Source organism: Oncorhynchus masou, chromosome 15, assembly GCF_036934945.1.
Source record: "Oncorhynchus masou masou isolate Uvic2021 chromosome 15, UVic_Omas_1.1, whole genome shotgun sequence".
Lineage (NCBI taxonomy): Eukaryota > Metazoa > Chordata > Actinopteri > Salmoniformes > Salmonidae > Oncorhynchus > Oncorhynchus masou.
The window spans coordinates 60,210,240-60,235,777 of NC_088226.1; the positions used below are offsets into that span (position 1 = coordinate 60,210,240).

A 25,538-nucleotide genomic window follows, 5' to 3' on the forward strand; every position below is an offset into this window, starting at 1 on the left:
TTATACCTGTATTTCCTAAACTTCAATTTTTTTTTTTTTTTTACTCAAACCACCCGCAGGCCAGATTGGACCATATGTTTGACATGCCAACTATTATATTAATCTGACTATTCACAATTATCATATTGTTCCTATTGGTCAGTCAACCGGATCGGCTCATAACACCAGCCACGTTACACGATAAAGGCTCCAAATGTCTGACACTACCAGAACTTTATCAGAGCCTTTGTCAGAGCATACGACCGCATGTAGTGGTACTTTATCGGCAGTCCTCGACCCTGTCACACTGAATGAACCAAGACATCCGACAATCGTTTCCGACAATGTGGCCATTTTTCCTGAAACTGCAAAATCGTGGTATAAGGTGGCTAAAATCGTACAGTATGTCAAGGCCTTTAGTTGAATAACCAACAGTGTGCTATGTCATCATTCACCCTACTTTGTGGGTTTTCTAGTCCGTTTTGCTCAGAGAGCAGAGCACTGAGTGACACAGAGAGCAGAGCACTAGGTGGGTCATTTTGCACTGAATGACACAGAGAGCAGAGCACTAGGCGGGTCATTTTGCTCTGAGTGACACAGAGAGCAGAGTACTAGGCGGGCCGTTTTGCACTGAGTGACACAGAGAGCAGAGCACTAGGTGGGTCATTTTGCTCTGAGTGACAGAGGGCAGAGAACTAGGCAGGTTCTTTTGCACTGAGTGACACAGAGAGCAGAGCACTAGGCGGGTCATTTTGCTCTGAGTGACACAGAGAGCAGAGTACTAGGCGGGCCGTTTTGCACTGAGTGACACAGAGAGCAGAGCACTAGGTGGGTCATTTTGCTCTGAGTGACAGAGGGCAGAGCACTAGGCAGGTTCTTTTGCACTGAGTGACACAGAGAGCAGAGCACTAGGCGGGTCATTTTGCTCTGAGTGACACAGAGAGCAGAGTACTAGGCGGGCCGTTTTGCACTGAGTGACACAGAGAGCAGAGTACTAGGCGGGTCCTTTTGCACTGAGTGACACAGAGAGCAGAGAACTAGGCGGGTCATTTTGCATTCTGGATCAAAGGTAATCTCAGTAGATAATAAATCAGCCATTACGTTTCCTAGATAGGTAAAGCCCCAGCCTCACCTCTCCCATAGTCCAGAGACCAGGGATGGGCAACTTTGATAGGGGTGGGGGTGTAAAGGGAAATTTTAATTGTATGTGTCCACATAACTGAGTAAGTAAGTGACTAACCTTGTGAAACTGTCCTATTATAATCTCCTGTTCTTGGGAGTATCATCATGTGTTGCAAACCAGCTTGCTCCTGTGCCCTTTTATAGATAAAAGGAGAACTGAGAGTCCCGCCCAAGAAATACAACTCATCATGAGTGGCCGCAGTAGCTTGCAGGTCTGCGTACCCACATCCATACCTACACATGCAGTCAGAGCCAGCCCTAGCCTTTTGGTGGGGCCTTTTGGTGCCCCCCACCCCCACACACACACACATTTTAGCAGCACCATAAGTTTTATAGTTAATTTCCTGCAATTCTACACATTTTGCCATAGGGTGGAGAGAAATATTTGCAGTTTTTAATACGATATCTGAGTGAAGGTGACACATTTATTCCATTACAGACACTTTAATGCATACTTTTAAATTATATTATGTGAGCTAAACATTAAAATATATGAAATATTTATTTTTTATTACTAAAGTTACTGTCCCCACTACAACAACAAAAATAATGCAATACATGTACAGTCGTGGCCAAATGATTTGAGAATGACGCAAATATTAATTTACACAAAGTTTGCTGATTTGGTGTCTTGGCAGCAATATCCTTGACTGCAAAGCTCTTTTTGTGCAAAGCAATGATGACGGCACGTGTTTCCTTGCAGGTAACCATGTTTGACAGAGGAAGAACAATGATTCCAAGCACCACCCTTCTTTTGAAGCTTCCAGTCTGTTATTCAAACTCAATCAGCATGACAGAGTGATCTCCAGCCTTGTCCTCGTCAACACTCACACCTGTGTTAACGAGGGAATCACTGACATGATGTCAGCTGGTCCTTTTGTGGCAGGGCTGAAATGCAGTGGAAATGTTTTTGGGGGATTCAGTTCATTTGCATGGCAAGGAGGGACTTTGCAATTATTTGCAATTCATCTGATCACTCTTCATAACATTCTGGAGTATATGCAAATTGCCATCATATAAACTGAGGCAGTAGAGTTTGTGTAAATTAATATTTGTGTCATTCTCAAAACTTTTGGCCACGACTGTAATTTAAGCCTTGAAATATTTGATTGAAATACTGTAGAATTCTATTCATTCCTTTGGAGGTCTGCTGTGTGCCAATATGGCCGACCGGTGGCTTCAAAGCCTTTCATTGGCCAAAACATAGCATCAGCAATCCAGGCTTTATATACAACATTGGTCTAGACAGACAGACAGACTCAGAGATGAACCTAATGCTGAGAACCACAGTGATTTTCTCAGTGATGGGAACCAGATTCCCCTCGTGGGACTTATGGAGATCCACAGACGGTAAGAGAAACCTATTTTTTTTAAAGAGCACCAAGAGCATGATTTGATTTGACTTACTTTATTATTATAGTGTCTTGCATGTTTAGGATGCGCATGCTCACTGTGCATGGGAGAAAACTATTTGACAAAGGAGAAACTCCAGCATGAATACTTTGCACATCATTAATTATTAACTATTACTAGTTATAAACAGAGAAGGCCCTAGATAATGTCTCTGGATTCAACATATAAATCAACTTGATCATTGTTTTTTCCTTGTAAATTCAGTATGTTAACTATGTTTTTTGACAGTCACCCAGAGGCACAGAGTTAAACTGTGTGAAGGATACAATAGATATGGGATACAGACACTGATGAGGCTTTGATGTATTTCAACGAGCACAAAGTAGGTCAAGCCATGAGAGAAATTTGCAGATGGAACCATCAAAAGAGAAGACATGTTTGTCTATGTAAAGGTGACGTTCTTTTAACGCTTGTTGATTTAAACACTTCAATGTCACTTAAAATGTTCTATCGCAGAACAATAGTATACTTTAAGGATCAGTTTCCCTGGCACAGATACCTAGTCCTTGACTAAGAATTAGAAGCATGTTCAATGGCGATTCATAATTGAAAGTCCTTTTTAGTCCAGGAACAAGCGTAATCTTTGTCCGGTAAACTTGTCCTAAATGTATTTCAAATATATCAGATGATATTCCTTTGTATTTGTTTGTATTTTGGGGACCTTTCTATTGGTTCCATTGCAGCAGGTAAGCTCAATCAAGCACAGCTAAAGTATTTGAAATATTTAAAAATAGTATTTGAACCTAGGTCTGGTTGGTCATATTGAACTACTACCTACAGTGCATTCGGAAAGTTCTCAGACCCCTTCCCCTTTTTCCACATTGTGTTACGTTACAGCCTTATTCTAAAATACAATAAAATCCTCATCAATCTACAGACATTACCTCATAACAACAAAGTGAAAACAGGTTTTTAGAAATTGAAAAACTGAAATACCTTATTTACAAAACTATTCAGACCCTTTGCTATGAGACTCGAAATTGAGTTTCCATTGATCATCCTTGAGATGTTTCTACAACTTCTACATTCAACTGATTTGAAATTATTTGGAAAGGCACACACCTGTCTATATAAGGTCCCACAGTTGACAGTGCATGTCAGAGCAAAAACCAAGCTGAGGTCGAAGGAATTGTCCGTAGAGCTCAGAGACAGGATTGTGTCGAGGCACAGATCTGCGGATTTTTGCAGCATTGACGGTCCCCAAGAACACAGTGCCCGCCATCCTTCTTAAATGGAAGAAGTTTGGAACCACCACGACTCTTATTAGAGCTGGCCGTCATGCCAAACTGTGTCATGTCTAGAGGAATCCTGGCACCATCTCTACGGTGAAGCATGATGGTGGCAACGTCATGTTGTTGAGATGTTTTGCAGCGGCAGGAACTGCGAGACTAGTCAAGATCTAGGGAAAGATGAACGGCGCAAAATAAAGTGAAATCCTTGATGAAAACTGGGGCAAAGGATCACCTTCCAACAGGACCACAACCCTAAGCACACAGCCAAGACAACCCAGGAGTGGCTTCGGAACAAGACTCTGAATGTCCTTGAGTGGCCCAGCCAAAGCCCGTACTTGACCCTGTTCTAACATCTCTGGAGAGACCTGAAAATAGCCGTGCAGCGATGCTCCCCATCCAACCTGACAGAGCTTGAGAGGATCTGCAGAGAAGAATGTGAGAAACTCCCTAAATACAGGTGTGCAAAGCTTGTAGCATCATACCCAAACCTCGAGGCTGAATACCTATGCAAATGTAATATTTCATAATTTTTTTAAATATACATTTGCTAACATTTCTAAAAACCTGTTTTTGCTTTGTCATTATGGGTTATTGGGTGTAGATTGATGAGGGAAAACAGTAGGTGTGTTGTTGTTTTTTCCCACAGGTGGAGTGACCATCCTGAATACCCATTTCACAATGAATATTTAGCCTGCCAATAGAATTCCATGTATTCCTTTACCCCTATTATATTTTTCATATGATTTTGTATTTATTACATTTATTTGGCAGGGACAATGTACAACAAAACATACATTTCAGGGTCTGGGAAGTGATGCGTTGCACCAGATTTAGATGACAGCCAAGTTATATCTGCTGTCCCTGAACACTAAACATGTTTCATTGTTTTTGTGTAACCATACTTTAGTAGTCTATATTTCTTTGAGTTAAAGTGGCAATCTGTGCAAAAATAATTTATTATTTTTTATATATTTAAAAAAAACATTTGTTATTTACATATATTTTCTTATTTTTGTTCAAATTTCTATTTAATATTATCTATAATTGAAATTAGATTCTGATTCCATCTCTTTAGTTTGTGTTGGAAAGGGAAAACTTAACCATAGAAATAAGAATGAACGCTATCATAATGGGTGGACTGGCGGACATTGCGAGTGTACCCATAGGAGCAAAGCAGGAAGTAAAAGCAGGAATTAAAAGCAGGAAGTAAAAGCAGGAAGTAAAAGCAGGAAGTAAAAGCAGGAAGTAAAAGTAGGAAGTAAAAGTAGGCAGAGTACCCATCAATCTGTGCTGTGATTTGTTGAAACAACTCAAATAACATTGCAAAAAAATATATTCCATTGCATAAGCCACATCAGTTGGCATCATTTGAATGAACATTCTACATTACCATGGAAATTATGCATAACAATACTAGAAAGCCATTGTGAGTGTACCCATGAGTTTACCAGTCAAATTGCCAGGGTTAGAGGTTCCAAGCCTGTTTTATTCATTCTTATTTCTATGGGTTAACTCTGAATAGAAAAAAAAGATCCAATCAGGATTTGTCTTTGGTGGTCTATGGGGGAAAAATCTAGCTAGCTAAGTCAGTAATTGGCTAGGCCCTCATAATTTAGACAGAAGGCATCTGACATTCAACTGTATTAGTGCAGAATTTTGGAGTGACAGGGAAATCAACCAATCACATTTTGACTTGGGGTGATGTGTGAGACTGTTTTTAGAATATTTTTGCAGCTCTCTTGCTGTTAGCTATCTCTTTGAAGAAAATATTTGTGAAACATTGTTGCATTTAAACTTTAGATCACCAGTTCCTTTGTGTGCTGAAAGTGATAAAATATGTTTGCAATTGGAAGTAATAGTTGAAAGGACAGCGACTGTAATTGGCATATTGTTAAAAGCAACCCATTCATAAGCCAGTTGGCGCAAATCATTACAAAAACACAACCATTAAGCATTTCCAATTGGAATTAAGGTAGCAGGTTAGGAGACAGTTGGGAAAAGGGTTATGGTTAACGACAATGCTCTCCTAACCTGCTACAAAATTCACTTTGTATCGAAGTGGCATGAAAAGAGGGTGTCCCAGTTGTTTAGGCGGTTATTGTTGCTTGTTGCATTATTCCGTGACTGGTACGCGAGTGACAGACAGCCCGATGACTGCCTCAGGCATTCATTCTTATTTCTATGGGCGTTTGCCTAAGGCCTGTTTTGATTCATTCATGATGTCGTGAAAAAGCATTGCTACTTCTGCATTAGTGCTAGATATTATTTTGTGCGCATTAAGTGATGATGCTTCTGTTATTTTTCTTGATTTTAGATTTTGAAGTTTGACATTTTGTAAGATTTTTTCATCATCATGGATGGTCAGTTCTTGCAAATACATAGCACTGCATATGAATTTGAGAGGGGTTACATTTCTCTGGCCCCTTCCCTCAGCTGTTTACCAAAAACAGTGGAGGGGTGTCTGCTTTGTTATTGTCTGAACTGCATATATGGGCTTTAATACAGTCATTATGACAGTAACAAAAGGCCACCAGGGGGCTCTATTTGACAATGAATGAAAACCTATGACAAGAAATGCTGATTATCCCATCACTGTACTTTGCCACGAAAAACTGTGCCTTAGTTGTATTTAACACATTTAGCAAATAATTACAATAATCAGAGACTGCAGAAGTATCTCCAGTTTTAGTTATAATACTAGTCTTAGGTATAACACTAGTCTTAGGTATAACACTAGTCTTAGGTATAACACTAGTCTTAGTTATAATACTAGTCTTAGGTATAACACTAGTCTTAGGTATAACACTAGTCTTAGGTATAACACTAGTCTTAGGTATAACACTAGTCTTAGTTATAATACTAGTCTTCGGTATAACACTAGTCTTAGGTATAACACTAGTCTTAGGTATAACACTAGTCTTAGGTATAACACTAGTCTTAGGTATAACACTAGTCTTAGTTATACTACTAGTCTTAGGTATAACACTAGTCTTAGGTATAACACTAGTCTTAGGTATAACACTAGTCTTAGGTATAACACTAGTCTTAGTTATAATACTAGTCTTAGGTATAACACTAGTCTTAGGTATAACACTAGTCTTAGGTATAACACTAGTCTTAGGTATAACACTAGTCTTAGGTATAACACTAGTCTTAGTTATAATACTAGTCTTAGGTATAACACTAGTCTTAGGTATAACACTAGTCTTAGGTATAACACTAGTCTTAGGTATAACACTAGTCTTAGTTATAATACTAGTCTTAGGTATAACACTAGTCTTAGGTTTAACACTAGTCTTAGGTATAACACTAGTCTTAGGTATAACACTAGTCTTAGGTATAACACTAGTCTTAGGTATAACACTAGTCTTAGGTATAATACTAGTCTTAGGTATAACACTAGTCTTAGTTATAATTACTAGTCTTAGTTATAATACTAGTCTTAGGTATAATACTAGTCTTAGTTATAACACTAGTCTTAGTTATAACACTAGTCTTAGGTATAAAACTAGTCTTAGTTATAATACTAGTCTTAGTTATAACACTAGTCTTAGTTATAATTACTAGTCTTAGTTATAACACTAGTCTTAGGTATAACACTAGTCTTAGGTATAACACTAGTCTTAGGTATAACACTAGTCTTAGGTATAACACTAGTCTTAGGTATAACACTAGTCTTAGGCGGCAGGGTAGCCTAGTGGTTAAGAGCGTTGGACTAGTAACCGGAAGGTTGCAAGTTCAAACCCCCGAGCTGACAAGGTACAAATCTGTCGTTCTGCCCCTGAACAGGCAGTTAACCCACTGTTCCTCGGCCGTCATTGAAAATAAGAATTTGTTCTTAACTGACTTGCCTAGTAAAATACAGGTAAAAAAAAAATGTATTTTATTTTTTATAATACTAGTCTTAGGTATAACACTAGTCTTAGGTATAATACTAGTCTTAGTTATAACACTAGTCTTAGGTATAACACTAGTTTTAGGTATAACACTAGTCTTAGGTATAATACTAGTCTTAGTTATAATACTAGTCTTAGGTATAACACTAGTCTTAGGTATAACACTAGTCTTAGGTATAACACTAGTCTTAGGTATAACACTAGTCTTAGTTATAATACTAGTCTTCGGTATAACACTAGTCTTAGGTATAACACTAGTCTTAGGTATAACACTAGTCTTAGGTATAACACTAGTCTTAGTTATACTACTAGTCTTAGGTATAACACTAGTCTTAGGTATAACACTAGTCTTAGGTATAACACTAGTCTTAGTTATAATACTAGTCTTAGGTATAACACTAGTCTTAGGTATAACACTAGTCTTAGGTATAATACTAGTCTTAGGTATAACACTAGTCTTAGTTATAATTACTAGTCTTAGGTATAACACTAGTCTTAGGTATAACACTAGTCTTAGTTATAATACTAGTCTTAGGTATAACACTAGTCTTAGTTATAATTACTAGTCTTAGGTATAACACTAGTCTTAGGTATAACACTAGTCTTAGGTATAACACTAGTCTTAGTTATAATTACTAGTCTTAGGTATAACACTAGTCTTAGTTATAACACTAGTCTTAGGTATAACACTAGTCTTAGTTATAATTACTAGTCTTAGTTATAACACTAGTCTTAGGTATAACACTAGTCTTAGGTATAACACTAGTCTTAGGTATAACACTAGTCTTAGGCGGCAGGGTAGCCTAGTGGTTAAGAGCGTTGGACTAGTAACCGGAAGGTTGCAAGTTCAAACCCCCGAGCTGACAAGGTACAAATCTGTCATTCTGCCCCTGAACAGGCAGTTAACCCACTGTTCCTCGGCCGTCATTGAAAATAAGAATTTGTTCTTAACTGACTTGCCTAGTAAAATACAGGTAAAAAAAAAATGTATTTTATTTTTTATAATACTAGTCTTAGGTATAACACTAGTCTTAGGTATAATACTAGTCTTAGTTATAACACTAGTCTTAGGTATAACACTAGTTTTAGGTATAACACTAGTCTTAGGTATAATACTAGTCTTAGGTATAACACTAGTCTTAGGTATAACACTAGTCTTAGTTATAATACTAGTCTTAGTTATAATACTAGTCTTAGTTATAATACTAGTCTTAGGTATAACACTAGTCTTAGTTATAACACTAGTCTTAGTTATAACACTAGACTTAGTTATAATACTAGTCTTAGTTATAATTACTAGTCTTAGGTATAATACTAGTCTTAGGTATAATACTAGTCTTAGTTATAATTACTAGTCTTAGGTATAATACTAGTCTTAGGTATAATACTAGTCTTAGTTATAATACTAGTCTTAGGTATAACACTAGTCTTAGTTATAACACTAGTCTTAGGTATAATACTAGTCTTAGTTATAATACTAGTCTTAGGTATAACACTAGTCTTAGTTATAACACTAGTCTTAGGTATAATACTAGTCTTAGTTATAATACTAGTCTTAGTTATAATACTAGTCTTAGGTATAATACTAGTCTTAGTTATAACACTAGTCTTAGTTATAACACTAGTCTTAGGTATAAAACTAGTCTTAGTTATAATACTAGTCTTAGTTATAACACTAGTCTTAGGTATAATACTAGTCTTAGTTATAATACTAGTCTTAGTTATAATACTAGTCTTAGTTATAATACTAGTCTTAGGTATACTACTAGTCTTAGGTATAATATTAGTCTTAGTTATAATACTAGTCTTAGGTATAATACTAGTCTTAGGTATAACACTAGTCTTAGTTATAACACTAGTCTTAGGTATAATACTAGTCTTAGTTATAATACTAGTCTTAGGTATAATACTAGTCTTAGTTATAATACTAGTCTTAGTTATAATACTAGTCTTAGTTATAACACTATTCTTAAGTATAACACTAGTCTCATAACATTGTTATTCGGCCACATCGCAGCCCCAACCAATAAATGCACTTCAAGTTGACTTCTGAGTGAGAACTCTGGTGTAGTGTACAGATTCATGCAATTCTGTAAGAAGATGGGAGTGTATCAGCACGACCGGTTTAGTGTGAGAGAGTCGATTGTAAGCATAACATAACCTGACATAGATAGGTATGAATCTTATCTTCCACTTAAATCGTATTTCACTTAATCATTCACTGACGTCAATGGGAGTACAAATTCAGTTGACAATCTGGTTCGCCAAAGATCATAGGTGTTGAACTGTCCCTCAAAACAGTTTTGGAATCTTTACCCCATCCTGCCTTATCATGTTGGGTAAGTCAATGCAGGTGTTACGTCAATGCAAACATTTGACAGTCTCTGTACCTTAAATGCCCCTATATGACGTTGGTTGTTTGTTTTTCAAATTGACTCAGTTGATGCTGATGCTGAGCAGTGTCATGCTATCTGGATGTTTGTAACTGTTTGTTCTATTACACTACCGTTCAACAGTTTGGTGTCACTTAGAAATGTCCTTGTTTTTGAAAGAAAAGCACATTCTTTGTCCATTAAAAAAATATTGAATTGATCAGAAATTTTGTTTGCATTGTTAATGTTCGAAATGACTATTGTAGCTGGAAACGGCAGATTTTTAATGGAATATGTACATAGGCGTACAGAGGCCCATTATCAGCAACTATGTTCCAATGGCACGTTGTGTTAGCTAATCCAAGTTTATAATTTTATAAGGCTAATTGATCATTAGAAAACCATTTTGCGATTATGTTAGCACAGCTGAAAACTGTTGTTCTGATTAAAAAAGCAATAAAGATGGCCTTTAGACTAGTTGAGTATCTGGAACAACAGCATTGTGGGTTCGATTACATGCTCAAAATGGCCTGAAACGAAAAACTTTCATTCCGAAACTTGTCAGTCTATTCTTGTTGTGAGAAATGAAGGCTATTTCATGCGAGAAATTGCTAAGAAACTGAAGATCTCGTACAACTCTGTGTACTACTCCCTTCACAGAACAGCGCAAACTGGCTCTAACCAGAATAGAAAGAGGAGTGGGAGGCCCCAGTGTACAACTGAACAAGAGGACAAGTACATTAGAGTGTCTAGTTTGAGAAACAGATGACTCACAAGTCCTCAACTGGCAGCTTCATTAAATAGTACCTGCAAAACACCAGTCTCAACGTCAACAGTGAAGAGGTGACTCCGGGATGCTCTCCTTCTAGGCAGAGTTCATCTGTCCAGTGTCTGTGCTCTTTTACCCATCTTTATTTTTTATTTTCACTGGCCACTCTGAGATATAGCTTTTTCTTTGCAACTCTGCCTAGAAGGCCAGCATCCTGGCGTCGCCTCTTCACTGTTGACGTTGAGACTGGTGTTTTGCGGGTACTATTTCATGAACCTGCCAGTTGAGGACTTGAGAGGCATCTGTTACTCAAACTGGACACTCTAATGTACTTGTTCTCTTGCTCAGTTGTGCACCGGGGCCTCCCACTCCTATTCTGGTTAGAGCCAGTTTGCGTTGTACGAGATCCTCAGTTTCTTGGCAATTTCTCGCATGGAATAACATTAATTTCTCAGAACAAGAATAGACTGACGAGTTTCAGAAGAAAGGACTTTTGCTCACACAAATGCTGTTGCTCCAAATACTCAACTGGTCTAAAGAAGGCCAGTTTTATTGTTTCTTTAATCAGCACAACAGTTTTCAGCTGTGCTAACATAATTGCAAAAGGGTTTTCTAATGATCAATTAGCCTTTTAAAATGATAAACTTGGATTAGCTAACACAACGTGCCATTGGAACACAGGAGTGATGGTTGCTGATATTGGGCCTCTGTGTGCCTATGTACGCACATATTCCATTAAAAATCTGCTGTTTTTTAATGTTATTTTAATGGATAAAATTTTTGCTTTTCTTTCCTAAACAAGGACATTTCTAAGTGACTCCAAACTTTTGAACAGCAGTGTATGTCTGTATTGATAGTTCTTCTGTTATGTCTATTGTTATGATCGTCTGTTATGTCTGTTGTTATAATAGTCTGTTATGTCTATTGTTATGATAGTCTGTTATGTCTGTTGTTATGATAGTCTGTTATGTATATTGTTATAATAGTCTGTTATGTCTGTTGTTATGATAGTCTGTTATGTCTGTTGTTATAATAGTCTGTTATGTCTATTGTTATGATCGTCTGTTATGTCTGTTGTTATAATAGTCTGTTATGTCTATTGTTATGATAGTCTGCTATGTCTATTGTTATAATAGTCTGTTATGTCTATTGTTATAATAGTCTGTTATGTCTATTGTTATGATCGTCTGTTATGTCTGTTGTTATAATAGTCTGTTATGTCTGTTGTTATAATAGTCTGTTATGTCTATTGTTATGATCGTCTGTTATGTCTGTTGTTATAATAGTCTGTTATGTCTATTGTTATAATAGTCTGTTATGTCTATTGTTATAATAGTCTGTTATGTCTGTTGTTATAATAGTCTGTTATGTCTATTGTTATGATAGTCTGTTATGTCTATTGTTATAATAGTCTGTTATGTATATTGTTATGATAGTCTGCAATGTCTATTGTCATAATAGTCTGTTATGTCTATTGTTATAATAGTCTGTTATGTCTGTTGTTATAATAGTCTGTTATGTCTATTGTTATAATAGTCTGTTATGTCTATTGTTATAATAGTCTGTTATGTCTGTTGTTATGATAGTCTGTTATGTATATTGTTATAATAGTCTGTTATGTCTATTGTTATAATAGTATGTTATGTCTATTGTTATGATCGTCTGTTATGTCTGTTGTTATAATAGTCTGTTATGTCTATTGTTATAATAGTCTGTTATGTCTGTTGTTATAATAGTCTGTTATGTCTATTGTTATGATAGTCTGTTATGTCTGTTGTTATAATAGTCTGTTATGTCTGTTGTTATAATAGTCTGTTATATCTATTGTTATGATCGTCTGTTATGTCTGTTGTTATGATAGTCTGTTATGTCTGTTGTTATGATAGTCTGTTATGTCTGTTGTTATGATAGTCTGTTATGTCTGTTGTTATGATAGTCTGTTATGTCTGTTGTTATGATAGTCTGTTATGTCTATTGTTATAATAGTCTGTTATGTATATTGTCATAATAGTCTGTTATGTCTGTTGTTATAATAGTCTGTTATGTCTGTTGTTATGATAGTCTGTTATGTATATTGTTATAATAGTCTGTTATGTCTGTTGTTATAATAGTCTGTTATGTCTGTTGTTATAATAGTCTGTTATGTCTATTGTTATAATAGTCTGTTATGTCTGTTGTTATGATAGTCTGTTATGTCTGTTGTTATGATAGTCTGTTATGTCTGTTGTTATGATAGTCTGTTATGTCTGTTGTTATAATAGTCTGTTATATCTGTTGTTATGATCGTCTGTTATGTCTGTTGTTATGATCGTCTGTTATGTCTGTTGTTATGATAGTCTGTTATGTCTGTTGTTATGATAGTCTGTTATGTCTATTGTTATAATAGTCTGTTATGTCTATTGTTATGATCGTCTGTTATATCTATTGTTATGATCGTCTGTTATGTCTGTTGTTATAATAGTCTGTTATGTCTATTGTTATAATAGTCTGTTATGTCTGTTGTTATAATAGTCTGTTATGTCTATTGTTATGATAGTCTGTTATGTCTGTTGTTATAATAGTCTGTTATGTCTGTTGTTATAATAGTCTGTTATATCTATTGTTATGATCGTCTGTTATGTCTGTTGTTATGATAGTCTGTTATGTCTGTTGTTATGATAGTCTGTTATGTCTGTTGTTATGATAGTCTGTTATGTCTGTTGTTATGATAGTCTGTTATGTCTGTTGTTATGATAGTCTGTTATGTCTATTGTTATAATAGTCTGTTATGTATATTGTCATAATAGTCTGTTATGTCTGTTGTTATAATAGTCTGTTATGTCTGTTGTTATGATAGTCTGTTATGTATATTGTTATAATAGTCTGTTATGTCTGTTGTTATAATAGTCTGTTATGTCTGTTGTTATAATAGTCTGTTATGTCTATTGTTATAATAGTCTGTTATGTCTGTTGTTATGATAGTCTGTTATGTCTGTTGTTATGATAGTCTGTTATGTCTGTTGTTATGATAGTCTGTTATGTCTGTTGTTATAATAGTCTGTTATATCTATTGTTATGATCGTCTGTTATGTCTGTTGTTATGATCGTCTGTTATGTCTGTTGTTATGATAGTCTGTTATGTCTATTGTTATAATAGTCTGTTATGTCTATTGTTATAATAGTCTGTTATGTCTATTGTTATGATCGTCTGTTATATCTATTGTTATGATCGTCTGTTATATCTGTTGTTATGATAGTCTGTTATGTCTGTTGTTATAATAGTCTGTTATGTCTGTTGTTATGATAGTCTGTTATGTCTGTTGTTATAATAGTCTGTTATGTCTGTTGTTATGATAGTCTGTTATGTATATTGTTATAATAGTCTGTTATGTCTGTTGTTATAATAGTCTGTTATGTCTGTTGTTATAATAGTCTGTTATGTCTGTTGTTATAATAGTCTGTTATATCTGTTGTTATAATAGTCTGTTATGTCTATTGTTATGATAGTCTGTTATGTCTGTTGTTATAATAGTCTGTTATGTCTGTTGTTATAATAGTCTGTTATGTCTGTTGTTATAATAGTCTGTTATGTCTGTTGTTATAATAGTCTGTTATGTCTGTTGTTATAATAGTCTGTTATGTCTGTTGTTATAATAGTCTGTTATATCTGTTGTTATAATAGTCTGTTATGTCTGTTGTTATAATAGTCTGTTATGTCTGTTGTTATAATAGTCTGTTATGTCTGTTGTTATAATAGTCTGTTATGTCTGTTGTTATAATAGTCTGTTATGTCTATTGTTATAATAGTCTGTTATGTCTGTTGTTATGATAGTCTGTTATGTCTGTTGTTATGATAGTCTGTTATGTCTGTTGTTATGATAGTCTGTTATATCTTTTGTTATAATAGTCTGTTATGTCTGTTGTTATAATAGTCTGTTATGTCTGTTGTTATAATAGTCTGTTATGTCTATTGTTATAATAGTCTGTTATGTCTGTTGTTATGATAGTCTGTTATGTCTGTTGTTATAATAGTCTGTTATATCTATTGTTATGATCGTCTGTTATGTCTGTTGTTATGATCGTCTGTTATGTCTGTTGTTATGATAGTCTGTTATGTCTATTGTTATAATAGTCTGTTATGTCTATTGTTATAATAGTCTGTTATGTCTATTGTTATGATCGTCTGTTATATCTATTGTTATGATCGTCTGTTATATCTGTTGTTATGATAGTCTGTTATGTCTGTTGTTATAATAGTCTGTTATGTCTGTTGTTATGATAGTCTGTTATGTCTGTTGTTATAATAGTCTGTTATGTCTGTTGTTATGATAGTCTGTTATGTATATTGTTATAATAGTCTGTTATGTCTGTTGTTATAATAGTCTGTTATGTCTGTTGTTATAATAGTCTGTTATGTCTGTTGTTATAATAGTCTGTTATATCTGTTGTTATAATAGTCTGTTATGTCTATTGTTATGATAGTCTGTTATGTCTGTTGTTATAATAGTCTGTTATGTCTGTTGTTATAATAGTCTGTTATGTCTGTTGTTATAATAGTCTGTTATGTCTGTTGTTATAATAGTCTGTTATGTCTGTTGTTATAATAGTCTGTTATGTCTGTTGTTATAATAGTCTGTTATATCTGTTGTTATAATAGTCTGTTATGTCTGTTGTTATAATAGTCTGTTATGTCTGTTGTTATAATAGTCTGTTATGTCTGTTGTTATAATAGTCTGTTATGTCTGTTGTTATAATAGTCTGTTATGTCTGTTGTTATAATAGTCTGTTATATCTGTTGTTATAATAGTCTGTTATGTCTGTTGTTATGATAGTCTGTTATGTCTGTTGTTATGATAGTCTGTTATGTCTGTTGTTATGATAGTCTGTTATGTCTGTTGTTATGATAGTCTGTTAAGTCTGATATTTGTTGTAGGTGAGATGAGGTGAATGTCAGGTCTTTCTCACTTGATTGGTCAAAGGGATTTTGGCCGGATTCAATCAAATCTACCATAGCAATGTTTACGCAGTGTCTTTGTGTACAAAACAGCTGCCACCCACACCACGCACACTTTATTCTAAACACTGGAAGCACCTGTGAGAGGAATACTGCCTTGCCTCGCAAGCCGCCTGATCCCCCGAGCTTATACAACCCAAAACCACTTGGTTTCACAACAGAAAAATCTATGTTTAATGACCATAACCACTCGTCTGAGTGCTGGTCTGCTTCTGCTCTCTTGCCAACTTCTTATGGAATTGTCATGCTAAACATGTAACAATGAGTGACAAGGAGTTGGCAAGAAAGCAGAAAGAGACTGGCACTCAGGGCAGGCTACATAACCACTAGCTTAACCGTTACCAATCAATGTGTAACTGACACTCTGACTGAGCTATAGATCCCTCAAACTCAACTCTTGACCTCAAAGCCAGTTCCTCTGCATTCTTTCATTGTTCCCTTCTAATTAGGGACTGATTTAGACTGGGTGCAATTAACTATCACGTAGAACAGAGAACCAGCAGGCTGCAGACCTTGCCGGGCAGGGTTTCCCAAACTAGAGATGTGGGGTCGCCTGGTTTGAAAATGGGGTTGCGAGAGAAAATGTGCGCTTCGTTCATAGAACTGGGGTTAGATCAGTAACCTCCGGTAGCCGCTAGACATGGTTGTTATAAACAGAGTGCAGTTTCTGTTTTCTTCCTTCAAATGTGGATCTTTTCAATGGTTAAAGCTAAAAAATATTATGACCCCATCACTGAAAGATAAGACTCTCAGGAACACGTGTATATGTACTCTTTCCCTCTACTATGCCAACAAACCGTTGGAACCTATTGGGCAAGACCAGGCTCTAAATCAGACTGGGGGAAAGATTATCAAAGAATCACTATATATGGATAATCATGACCTCTTGGTGCAACAAACTAGTTAAATTAAGATAAAGCAGGGCTCTATGGGAATCTTTCTGAGCAAACCTTCCAACTGTGTCTCACAGTCAGACTACAGATCAGGCCTAAACTGCCTTCCTTCACGACAGGAGACCTGGAGCCGCATGCTTAAACCTCCTAATGAACAGCATGGTTGTTATGAACAGGACAGGCTGATTGTAACAAGGAAAGACAGGGCAGCGTCTTCAGCCTGGCGGACAGACACAGAGTCCCAAATAGCACCCTATTCCCTATATAGTGCCAAATAGCACCCTATTCCCTAGTACCAAATAGCACCCTATTCTCTATGTAGTGCACTACTTTTGACCGGAGCCCTGTGGGCCCTTGTCAAAAGTAGTGCACTGCATAGGGAATACGGTGTAATTTTGAGACTCCGATCAGCGACCTGTGGCAGTACAGTGAAGAACAGCAGGAAACTAACTAAAATGGGGGAGGATGAAGGGAAATACAATTCATTGTTGTTGGACCGTTTTTTACTCTTTATGTTGTTTTAGACCGGTGGAAATCATCAGGTCTTTGGCCATTTTTCAAAGAATGGAATGTGTGGGCAATTAATGAAGCTTTCCTCGTAAACAGGACTGAACTATGATGACCTGAAGCAGTTGTTTTTGCTTTGATTTTGCAAATCTAGGCCTGACACTGTCTTGACTCCCTTTATCATGTGTAAGTTGACCTTCAAAACATATCATACAACCTGATCATGTGCACTTGAGGAAGTGGATGGATTATGTTGATATCATGGTCATTCTATATTTGATAGATCTGGGCATACCTATGGTTTGAAGGCGGGGAAGCGTAGGACATGAAACCACCTTGTCCAACCGACAATATTCTCAATTGTACCTGTAGATGTATCCTGTTTAGATTATTAGGTCCTTGTATAGGGAGTCATGGTGACACAGCATACAGTTTAATGATAAGAGGAACGATCCAATGTCAAGCTACTACAAGGAGCATGCTTTAGGATAACTCTGCCAAAGGTTACAATTACTGATGAAACGTCATCCCATCCGTTTGGCAGAAAAATGTGGTGTTTGTGTAACACAATTTCATTGACAACAGTATTGGTTATGTTAGTTAAAGGTCAATGCTGTCTTCTGTAAAGCTCTATAGGGCTCTCTACTGGTAATTATCTTCCCTGAGGATCTGTTGCAAATCATATACAATGCACAGGACCTCTATGCCTACAGTATGAACTAGATGCAGTTTGGTGGTGGAAGGGTTGAGCTACCCCCCCCCCCATACAATGTAAGGCACTGGGAGTAATCGTTAGCATAATTAAAGATGTAGATTATAAATGTAGTCAAATCTACTATGCAGATAGGTCATTTGTTGATTTCACATGGGGTTAATTCCTGGAAAGCTAGATAGTTATCTGGCAAAGCCAAGCTGTATCTCTAATTTACGGTCGCTCCAAGACCCTGAATACAAGTACAACTAAGTCAAACAACTGCAGGTTGAGGGAAAGCAAACTTCTGTCCTTGACTAGAATACTAATGCAATTTGAAAAAGAAAATGGAGGGAGGGAGAAACAAAATGCCCTCACCCCAAAAGAACCTGCAAGGCAGAAAATGCCAGAACACGTCAACCCCAGAAAAGGCCTCTGGATTGTTAAGGTCCACAACCTTCAAACAAATGCCCTGAACTGGGCCACTCTAGCCCCATGTGGTGGGAAAATGTTGTGAATGGGGTGCTGGGCCTGTGAGGAAGGGATCCGGTCTATTTTCCGGGGGATGAATCGGGGATGTGTTTGGGAGCAGGGGCTTCACTAAGCAGGAGTGATGTTTTAATTACAATCAGTCAGTGCAGACAGCTTAGAAATCTCACTTGACTGGAGGAATATATGATGGGGTTGGATGGGGCTCTTTGGGGTGCGACGGTGTATGTGTGCGTGTGTGTGCCTGTATGCATGCCTGTGTGTGTCAGTCTGTAATGTATTTAGGGAGATCTATAAGGCTGAACACAATATTGAACCCAGTCCCACCTCCCCCTCCCACTATAGACCGAGAGAGAGACCCTGGGAGAATGTGTGTTTCCAAGGTTATGCAATCGACCCACCACACAGAGAAGGCACAGACCTCTAGTGTGCTGCATTGAGTGTGTGTGTGTGTGTGTGTGTGTGTGTGTGTGTGGGGTGGAAGAGGGGGGGATGTGTGTGGGGGTTTCTGAATGGAACTAGAGGAAGGGGGCTAGAAGAGGGTGCAGAGAAAAGTTGACGAGAAGCTCATTGAAGGCTGAACTAAAGTTCGGAGTTACAGAGATCCCCGCCCCTCCATGCACATTATATAGTGCAACCTGGACACCAACAGGCCAATAACTGGCTAACCATTCAAACCATAAGGCTGTCTTTACATCACTATGAAAGGTGAGTACGCACTGGGTGAAAAAAATATGCTTACTTTTCCATGCATCTGTACTGGTGAAATCATCATACACAATTACAGTGGCATATTGCCTGCTTCATTTTAGGTTGGCATGAGTTTGCACTCTTCTAAAAATAACTTTTTGTTGAATGGTTAAGTTTGATGAATATTCAGTGAGTATTGTTGAATCCTAGATGTTGGCTCTGCGCCATGCTTGGTTTGTCTTTATGAAGATATCCCATCTGGCCTGATGATGCTTCCTTATTGAGACATTTGGGGACCCATTATTTGGCACTTTTTTGATTGCGTAATAATGAAAACTGTCACTGAAGTTAGGAATAGTCTAGATGTTGATCTATTGAGAGGAGCGAATGTCCATGGATCTTATCCAGTCTTTATGACATGCAAGTCATGGATATACTTTAAGAAGGGAAGGTTGACAAGTCGTCTGTTGTTGACAACCTTTGGTGATGAGGTCCATAATCACTCTGTTGACAGGTTGCTTAACAAACGTGTGCAGATTCAGTTGGATCCATACAAATGCATTGAACATCTAAACCAATTGAAATGCAATGTGTTACTGTATCATTAGAAACAATACCAACTGCCCTGGTTAACCTTAGCTAATGAATAACATAAGAATCATGCATGACTTGCCTTGCCCTTTTGTCTTTAGAGTTAAATGTATAGTGGGTTGGGTTATGTTCCATTTGTTTATGCACCCTACATAAGGAGCTGTTATGTCACCCTACATAAGGAGCTGTTATGTCACCCTACATAAGGATCTGTTATGATACCCTCTATAAGGAGCTGTTATGTTACCCTACATAAGGAGCTGTTATGTCACCCTACATAAGGAGATGTTATGTCACCCTACATAAGGAGCTGTTATGTTACCCTACATAAGGAGCTGTTATGTCACCCTACATAAGGAGATGTTATGTCACCCTACATAAGGATCTGTTATGATACCCTCTATAAGGAGCTGTTATGTCACCGTACATAAGGAGCTGCTATAGCACCCTACATAAGGAGCTGTTATGTTACCCTTTATACACCCTTTATATAGTATGACACTAGCTTTTAGATGATTTGTTATGGATCCATGCCATGCTTGTGTAGGCGTTTGTGCTTAATAAAACATGTATAAGTTATAGTTAGTTTGAAGTGGGACCATCCCCTCAACTCCATTATGCAATTACAAAATAATTACTAAACTACTGTAGTATGTAAGTCCATGTTAATGCAATATTGTTGCTAGAGTTACTCAATCAATTCTAAACATGAATACAGTGAGATCATCCATATGTATTGTGTTACCATGATAGATGCAGCCAGAGCCACAGGAGAAGTCATCCCTACTTTCTGTTGGCTATACTTAGCTGATGCAGGTGTCTGGATAATGGGACCGGTCTAAAATATTATTGTTTTTTCTGTCAGACGGACAAAGTGAGGGGCATACAAATAGATTGAGTACAGTAATAGTTTTTAATATACATTTCTGGTTCTTAAAACATTCAGCTTTTTTTTGTTTTGTTAAACTTGGCCCTACAGTAGCAACCCAGCAGATCTGATCCTGTGGTGGAAATCAATGTCATTGTTTACATTTTCACTGGGGGTTTTCACTCAGTTGTGTCCTTAACTCAACCAGGACCTTGTGCCTTGTACATTCTGACCACAATCAGTATGATGGTTTTCACCCAGATCCAAGTGTTGACTTGACTTATCTCAGACAAACAAAGAGACTCAGATATTGGAGAATTTAAACATGTACGTACAGTATCACACTCAGTCTTAACGTAAACATCATTTCAGACAGAATAATTTGTGTGGAATAATTTGATCAGAGATGTTAATTTATCTAACATTTTTATAATTTCGTAACGTGTCTGGTAATGGGTTGCATAATTCAAATCCAATACACCTGTCAGGCAATCTGAAAGTGCTTCATTCTTCTAGTATGTTGGAATATGTCAGGTAACTGTGATCATGCTTTGCATTTTCCATTTTTCCATTTTGCATTAACCTGATGTTTGGAGACCTTAAGGTCTGTCATCTGTCAGCGTGTCTAGAACTGATTGACCACTTAAATCTTTTGTCTTTCCCATTCACCCTCTGAATGGTCCACATACACAATTCATGTCTCAATATTCTCAAGGCTTAAAAATCCTTCTTTAACCTGTCTCCTCCCCTTCATCTACACTGATTGTTCCCAATGTGTTGTACACACAGTGTTTTTAATGCAGTCATAGCATTGCCTCTGTGCATCTTCATTAAGAGATGTCCTAACATAATAATACTCAGTCAATCAGTTCTAGACACGCTGACAGATGACAGACTGTAAGGTCACCAAACATCAGGTTAATGCATACGTTAACTGTCAACGTCAGTACAGTGGAAAATGCAAAGCATGATCACAGTTACCTGACATATTCCAACATACTAGAAGAATGAAGCACTTTCAGATTGCTGAACGGGGTATGATTGTAGGTGCAAGGCGGACAGGTTTGAGTGTGCCAAGAACTGCAAAGCTGTTGGGTTTTTCACGCTCGACAGTTTCCCTTGTGTGTCAAGAATGGTCCACTACCCAAAGAACATCCAACTAACTTGATACAATTGTGGGAAGCATTGGAGTCAACATGGGCCAGCATCCTTGTGGAACGCTTTCGACACCTTGTGGAATTCATGCCCTGATTAATTGAGGGCAAAAGAGGGTGTAATTCAATATTAGGAATGTGTTCCTAATGTTTTGTACACCCAATGTATATCAGTTGGTGGTTCAAACCACCTAAAACCAATTTAGGGTTAAATGATGTTAATATGAGCTAGAGCAGGATCTCACCACTGGTGGGTGTGATGACATGCTGTAACATCCTCAGACAAGTTTATGAACATCTAGTTCCAAACTTCAAATACTTTTCTGTTTTGTGTGTCAACGGAGCGTATCGTACGAAGCTTTGTGGCATACCTATGCCCCCTAGGCAAAAACTGTGATGAAAATAGGTTTGTTATAAATAATCGTGATTCAGGTTGGAACTTGCAGTCTAAATCCTCTGACTATCTTTGTATGATGCCAATAATCATAATCACTTATATTCACAACAGCCATGATTATTTCACAATGTCATGAAGCAAATCTTATGGAGAACATTTCCCAAGATGGCAGCGTAGGTGAAAAAGATCTGAGGGCCACCATCAATCCACACCTGCAGTAGGAACAGCACGTGATTAAACAGACATGAACACACACGCATTCAAACCCACACATAGATTCTCACATAGGAACACAAACATATACGTGCACAGTCAAATAATAACCCCTGGGTTTTCTGGGACTATCCGTACATTTTTAAAACATGAAAATTCTGCCGTCTGGTTTGCTTAATATAAGGAATTTGAAAGTATTTATACTTTTACTTTTGATGCTTAAGTATACTTTATCAATTACATTTACTTTTGACACTGAAATTGGTTTAAAACCAAATACTTTGAAACTTTTGCTCAAGTAGTATTTTACTGGGGGCCATTCACTTTTACTTGAATCATTTTCTATTAAGGTATCTTTACTTTTACTCAAGTATGACAACTGGGTACTTTTTCCACCACTGGTAGTCAGAAATAGTGATATCCACTATTCAGACAGAAAGAGTGATATCCAGTAGTCAGACAGAAAGAGTGATATCCATTAGGCTGACAGAAAGAGTGATATCCATTAGGCTGACAGAAAGAGTGCTACCCAGAAGGCTGCCAGTAAGACTGATATCCAGTCGGCTGACAGAAAGAGTGCTACCCAGAAGGCTGCCAGTAAGACTGATATCCAGTCGGCTGACAGAAAGAGTGCTACCCAGAAGGCTGCCAGTAAGAGTGATATCCAGTCGGCTGACAGAAAGAGTGCTACCCAGAAGGCTGCCAGTAAGAGTGATATCCAGTCGGCTGACAGAAAGAGTGCTACCCAGAAGGCTGCCAGTAAGAGTGATATCCAGTCGGCTGACAGAAAGAGTGATATCCAGTAGGCTGACAGAAAGAGTGATATCCATTAGGCTGACAGAAAGAGTGATATCTAGTAGTTAGACAGAAAGAGTAGAAAGAGTGCTACCCAGAAGGCTGCCAGTAAGAGTGATATCCATTAGGCTGACAGAAAGAGTGATATCCAGTAGGCTGACAGAAAGAGTGATATCCATTAGGCTGACAGAAAGAGTGATATCTAGTAGTTAGACAGAAAGAGTAGAAAGAGTGCTACCCAGAAGGCTGCCAGTAAGAGTGATATCCAGTCGGCTGACAGAAAGAGTGATATCCAGTAGGCTGACAGAAAGAGTGATATCCATTAGGCTGACAGAAAGAGTGATATCTAGTAGTTAGACAGAAAGAGTAGAAAGAGTGCTACCCAGAAGGCTGCCAGTAAGAGTGATATCCAGTAGGCTGACAGAAAGAGTGCTACCCAGAAGGCTGACAGAAAGAGTGATATCCAGTAGGCTGACAGAAAGAGTGATATCCAGTAGGCTGACAGAAAGAGTGATACCCATTAGGCTGACAGAAAGAGTGGTATCCAGTATGCTGACAGAAAGAGTGATATCCAGTAGGCTGACAGAAAGAGTGATATCCAGTAGGTTGACAGAGAAAGTGATACCCAGCAGGCTGACAGAAAGAGTGGTATCCAGTATGCTGACAGAAAGAGTGATATCCAGTAGGCTGACAGAGTGATATCCAGTAGGCTGACAGAAAGAGTGATATCCAGTAGGCTGACATAGAGAGTGATATCCAGTAGGCTGACAGAGTGATATCCAGTAGGCTGACAGAAAGAGTGATATCCAGTAGGCTGACAGAAAGAGTGATACCCAGTATCAAATCAAATCATGTCAGATGTCAGAAGGTGAATTCACCAATTTGTAAGTCGCTCTGGATAAGAGCGTCTGCTAAATGACTTAAATGTAAATGTAAATCAAATTTTATTTGTCACATACACATGGTTAGCAGATGTTAATGCGAGTGTAGCGAAATGCTTGTGCTTCTAGTTCCGACAATGCAGTAATAACCAACAAGTAATCTAACTAACAATTCCTAAACTACTGTCTTACACAGTGTAAGGGGATAAAGAATATGTACATAAGGATATATGAATGAGTGATGGTACAGAGCAGCATAGGCAAGATACAGTAGATGGTATCGAGTACAGTATATACATGTGAGATGAGTATGTAAACAAAGTGGCATAGTTAAAGTGGCTAGTGATACATGTATTACATAAGGATGCAGTCGATGATATAGAGTACAGTATATACGTATGCATATGAGATGAATAATGTAGGGTAAGTAACATTATATAAGGTAGCATTGTTTAAAGTGGCTAGTGATATATTTACATCATTTCCCATCAATTCCCATTATTAAAGTGGCTGGAGTTGAGTCAGTGTCAGTGTGTTGGCAGCAGCCACTCAATGTTAGTGGTGGCTGTTTAACAGTCTGATGGCCTTGAGATAGAAGCTGTTTTTCAGTCTCTTGGTCCCAGCTTTGATGCACCTGTACTGACCTCGCCTTCTGGATGATAGCGGGGTGAACAGGCAGTGGCTCAGGTGGTTGATGTCCTTGATGATCTTTATGGTTTTCCTGTAACGTCAGGTGGTGTAGGTGTCCTGGAGGGCAGGTAGCTTGCCCCCGGTGATGCGTTGTGCAGACCTCACTACCCTCTGGAGAGCCTTACGGTTGAGGGCGGAGCAGTTGCCGTACCAGGCGGTGATACAGCCCGCCAGGATGCTCTCGATTGTGCATCTGTAGAAGTTTGTGAGTGCTTTTGGTGACAAGCCGAATTTCTTCAGCCTCCTGAGGTTGAAGAGGCGCTGCTGCGCCTTCTTCACGATGCTGTCTGTGTGAGTGGACCAATTCAGTTTGTCTGTGATGTGTATGCCGAGGAACTTAAAACTTGCTACTCTCTCCTCTACTGTTCCATCGATGTTGATAGGGGGGTGTTCCCTCTGCTGTTTCCTGAAGTCCACAATCATCTCCTTAGTTTTGTTGACGTTGAGTGTGAGGTTATTTTCCTGACACCACACTCCGAGGGCCCTCACCTCCTCCCTGTAGGCCGTCTCGTCGTTGTTGGTAATCAAGCCTACCACTGTTGTGTCGTCCGCAGACTTGATGATTGACTTGGAGGCGTGCGTGGCAACGCAGTCGTGGGTGAACAGGGAGTACAGGAGAGGGCTCAGAACGCACCCTTGTGGGGCCCCAGTGTTGAGGATCAGCGGGGAGGAGATGTTGTTACCTACCCTCACCACCTGGGGGCGGCCCGTCAGGAAGTCCAGTACCCAGTTGCACAGGGCGGGGTCGAGACCCAGGGTCTCGAGCTTGATGACGAGCTTGGAGGGTACTATGGTGTTGAATGCCGAGCTGTAGTCGATGAACAGCATTCTCACATAGGTATT

General features: G+C 38.0%; 1 protein-coding gene across 2 annotated transcripts in view; it reads left to right on the forward strand.

Annotated features, from left to right (window-relative positions):
• The first annotated feature begins 2,431 nt into the window (after positions 1-2,431).
• The window catches only part of LOC135556569 (sodium- and chloride-dependent GABA transporter 2-like), a 72,493-nt gene continuing 49,386 nt past the window's right edge, over positions 2,432-25,538 (forward strand). Inside the window, exon 1 of one of the 2 annotated variants that reach the window (XM_064989874.1) lies at positions 2,432-2,511. In XM_064989874.1, coding sequence (XP_064845946.1) covers positions 2,436-2,511 — 76 coding nt within the window. In that variant the 5' untranslated portion in view covers positions 2,432-2,435. Of the gene's footprint in view, positions 2,512-18,972; positions 19,125-25,538 lie in introns of those variants that run through there. The other variant, XM_064989875.1, reaches the window with a different exon arrangement.